At 56.6% G+C, this 1920-nt stretch overlaps 1 protein-coding gene across 1 annotated transcript in view; it reads right to left on the reverse strand.

Moving 5' to 3' along the window:
- LOC113209561 (furin-like protease 2) overlaps window positions 1–1920 on the reverse strand; it is a 154266-nt gene that overhangs the window by 33682 nt on the left and 118664 nt on the right. Inside the window, exon 13 of the mRNA XM_052265690.1 lies at window positions 5–283. Within this exon, the coding sequence (XP_052121650.1) occupies window positions 5–283 (279 nt within the window). The remainder of the gene's footprint in view (window positions 1–4; window positions 284–1920) is intronic.

Genomic DNA, 1920 nt, shown 5'->3' on the forward strand with positions numbered 1-1920 from the left:
GCGCAGGCGACGCGGCACTGGCCGCTCTGCAGCTCGAGGCCGGGCGCGCAGGCCGTGCAGTTCTGGCGCGACACGCACGTCCGACACGTGTGCGGGCAGCGCTGGCACGTGCTGGCCAGGTGCTGGTACGAGCCGTCCGGGCACAGCGGGTAGCAGCGGCCGGCGTACAGCATCGGCGTGGTGGCGGCGCACGTCAGGCACGCGTCGGCGCCCGTCCCGTGGCACGTCAGGCAGCCCGCGTCGCACGGCGCGCAGTGCCCCGTCTGCTGGTCCATGTGCTCGCCTGCAACAAACATCAAAACATCTTCAATACTGCGATTTCTAGTAATTGCCGTCTGTAGGATGACACTATTTTTTGCAGTTTTCAACCCTAAACATCAATTCTGTTAACAAAATCTCGGGTAATATCCTGCAAAGCTTATAGCGAGACTTAAGTTTTTTACGGTGTCATGCATATTGACCATTACCCTCTGCTATGGAAAATAGTTTCTCTTGGAATTTAAGGTTATTTCTTGAATTTAAGGTTATTTCTTGAATTTAAGGTTATTTCTTTAATTCAAGGTTATTTCTTTAATTCAAGGTTATTTCTTTAATTCAAGGGCGAGTGAATTACTTCAATAATGCCCTTGAAGTATGCCAGACTCTGTCTTGAAACCCTCTGCTTCGAAGGGGATTTCGTCTGATGTGCAAGGGGTTGCGATGGATTCCCAGTGCATTCTCAGCAAAAATTGATGATCACTGATCGCTGATATCTCAGCATTCAAAACACTGTTGAGATTTCAGGTTGTTTGTTAAATTTTCTAATCACTTTACCTACACGCGAAAATTATTGGTCTCATTCCCGTTGAAAATATATAATTCGTTCGCTGCGCTCGTTCTTCTGAAATAACTGTCCTCTGAAATTTGCCCATCGAAAGAGTGGGGGAGGAGGAGTATAGGGGAAGGGGAAGGTGAGAGGGTTCGTCGCCCCTTCGTCCCACCGGTCCCTCCTTGCCGCCATTCCGTGACAAGGCGCGCACCTCCATTCCCACTGCGGATCCCTCCCCGCCTCGCCCCGCCTCGCCTCGCTCCTTCCAGGCAGCCGCCCTCACCTTCTCATTAGCACCGCATTATCATCAAAAAGCCCACGCGAACCCATCCAGCGCCGGGGCCGGGCGGGCCCCGCTGGGAAAACGGCGCGCAAAACTTGTGCGCACCAAAAGCTGGCGCGGCTCTGCGCGCACGGATGGCTTGCCGGCCGCTCAACCGCGAGCGGGGCTCGCAGAGGGGAGCGGCGACGACGAAAAGAAGAGGGTGGAGAGCGCGCGGGGAGGCCGCCGGAGGGAGAAAGAGAGAGGCGAGCAAGGATTCTTGCTTCTTCACCTTTCGGATCAGATCAATGGCAAGGCCGCGGCTCTCAGCCCCAGCTCGGCGACGGCGTGACGCGAGGAGGACGCTCGCCCGCCCCCGTGAAGAGCCGCCAGAGCCAGCGGAGCCACAGAAGGCGGCTGCGAAAGGATTTCCCTAATTCAATTATTCACGTCATTAGCAGCCCGTGCAGGTGGCGCCGCGCCGCGGGGACGGACGCCTACCCCTCGCCATTACACTATCGCGTTAATCTGCCTGATGGAAAATGTAATGGGATTCCCGCGGCGGCGCCCTTTCATTCTCGTTTTCTATCGGCCGCTCAAAAGAGACGGGATGATGGCACACTCATCCGCGGGCGCACACACGGGTCCAGGTCCAATTGGAACGGACACCCCGTCAGTGTGGTCAGCAGCGGACAAACGAAACTGCCGTGCGGTCGGTGTGTCGGTCGGGGACCCGCGCTCTGCTCGCTAATGGCGGCGTCTTTTCGGCAGTGTAGTAGCTTTGGTGCGGTCATGCCCTCCTGCTAATGCTATCGCACAGCGACACGCCAAGGAGAGGCGGGAGGGGGAT

This window comes from Frankliniella occidentalis, unplaced genomic scaffold, assembly GCF_000697945.3.
Source record: "Frankliniella occidentalis isolate FOCC.00 unplaced genomic scaffold, Focc_3.1 Scaffold29, whole genome shotgun sequence".
NCBI lineage: Eukaryota > Metazoa > Arthropoda > Insecta > Thysanoptera > Thripidae > Frankliniella > Frankliniella occidentalis.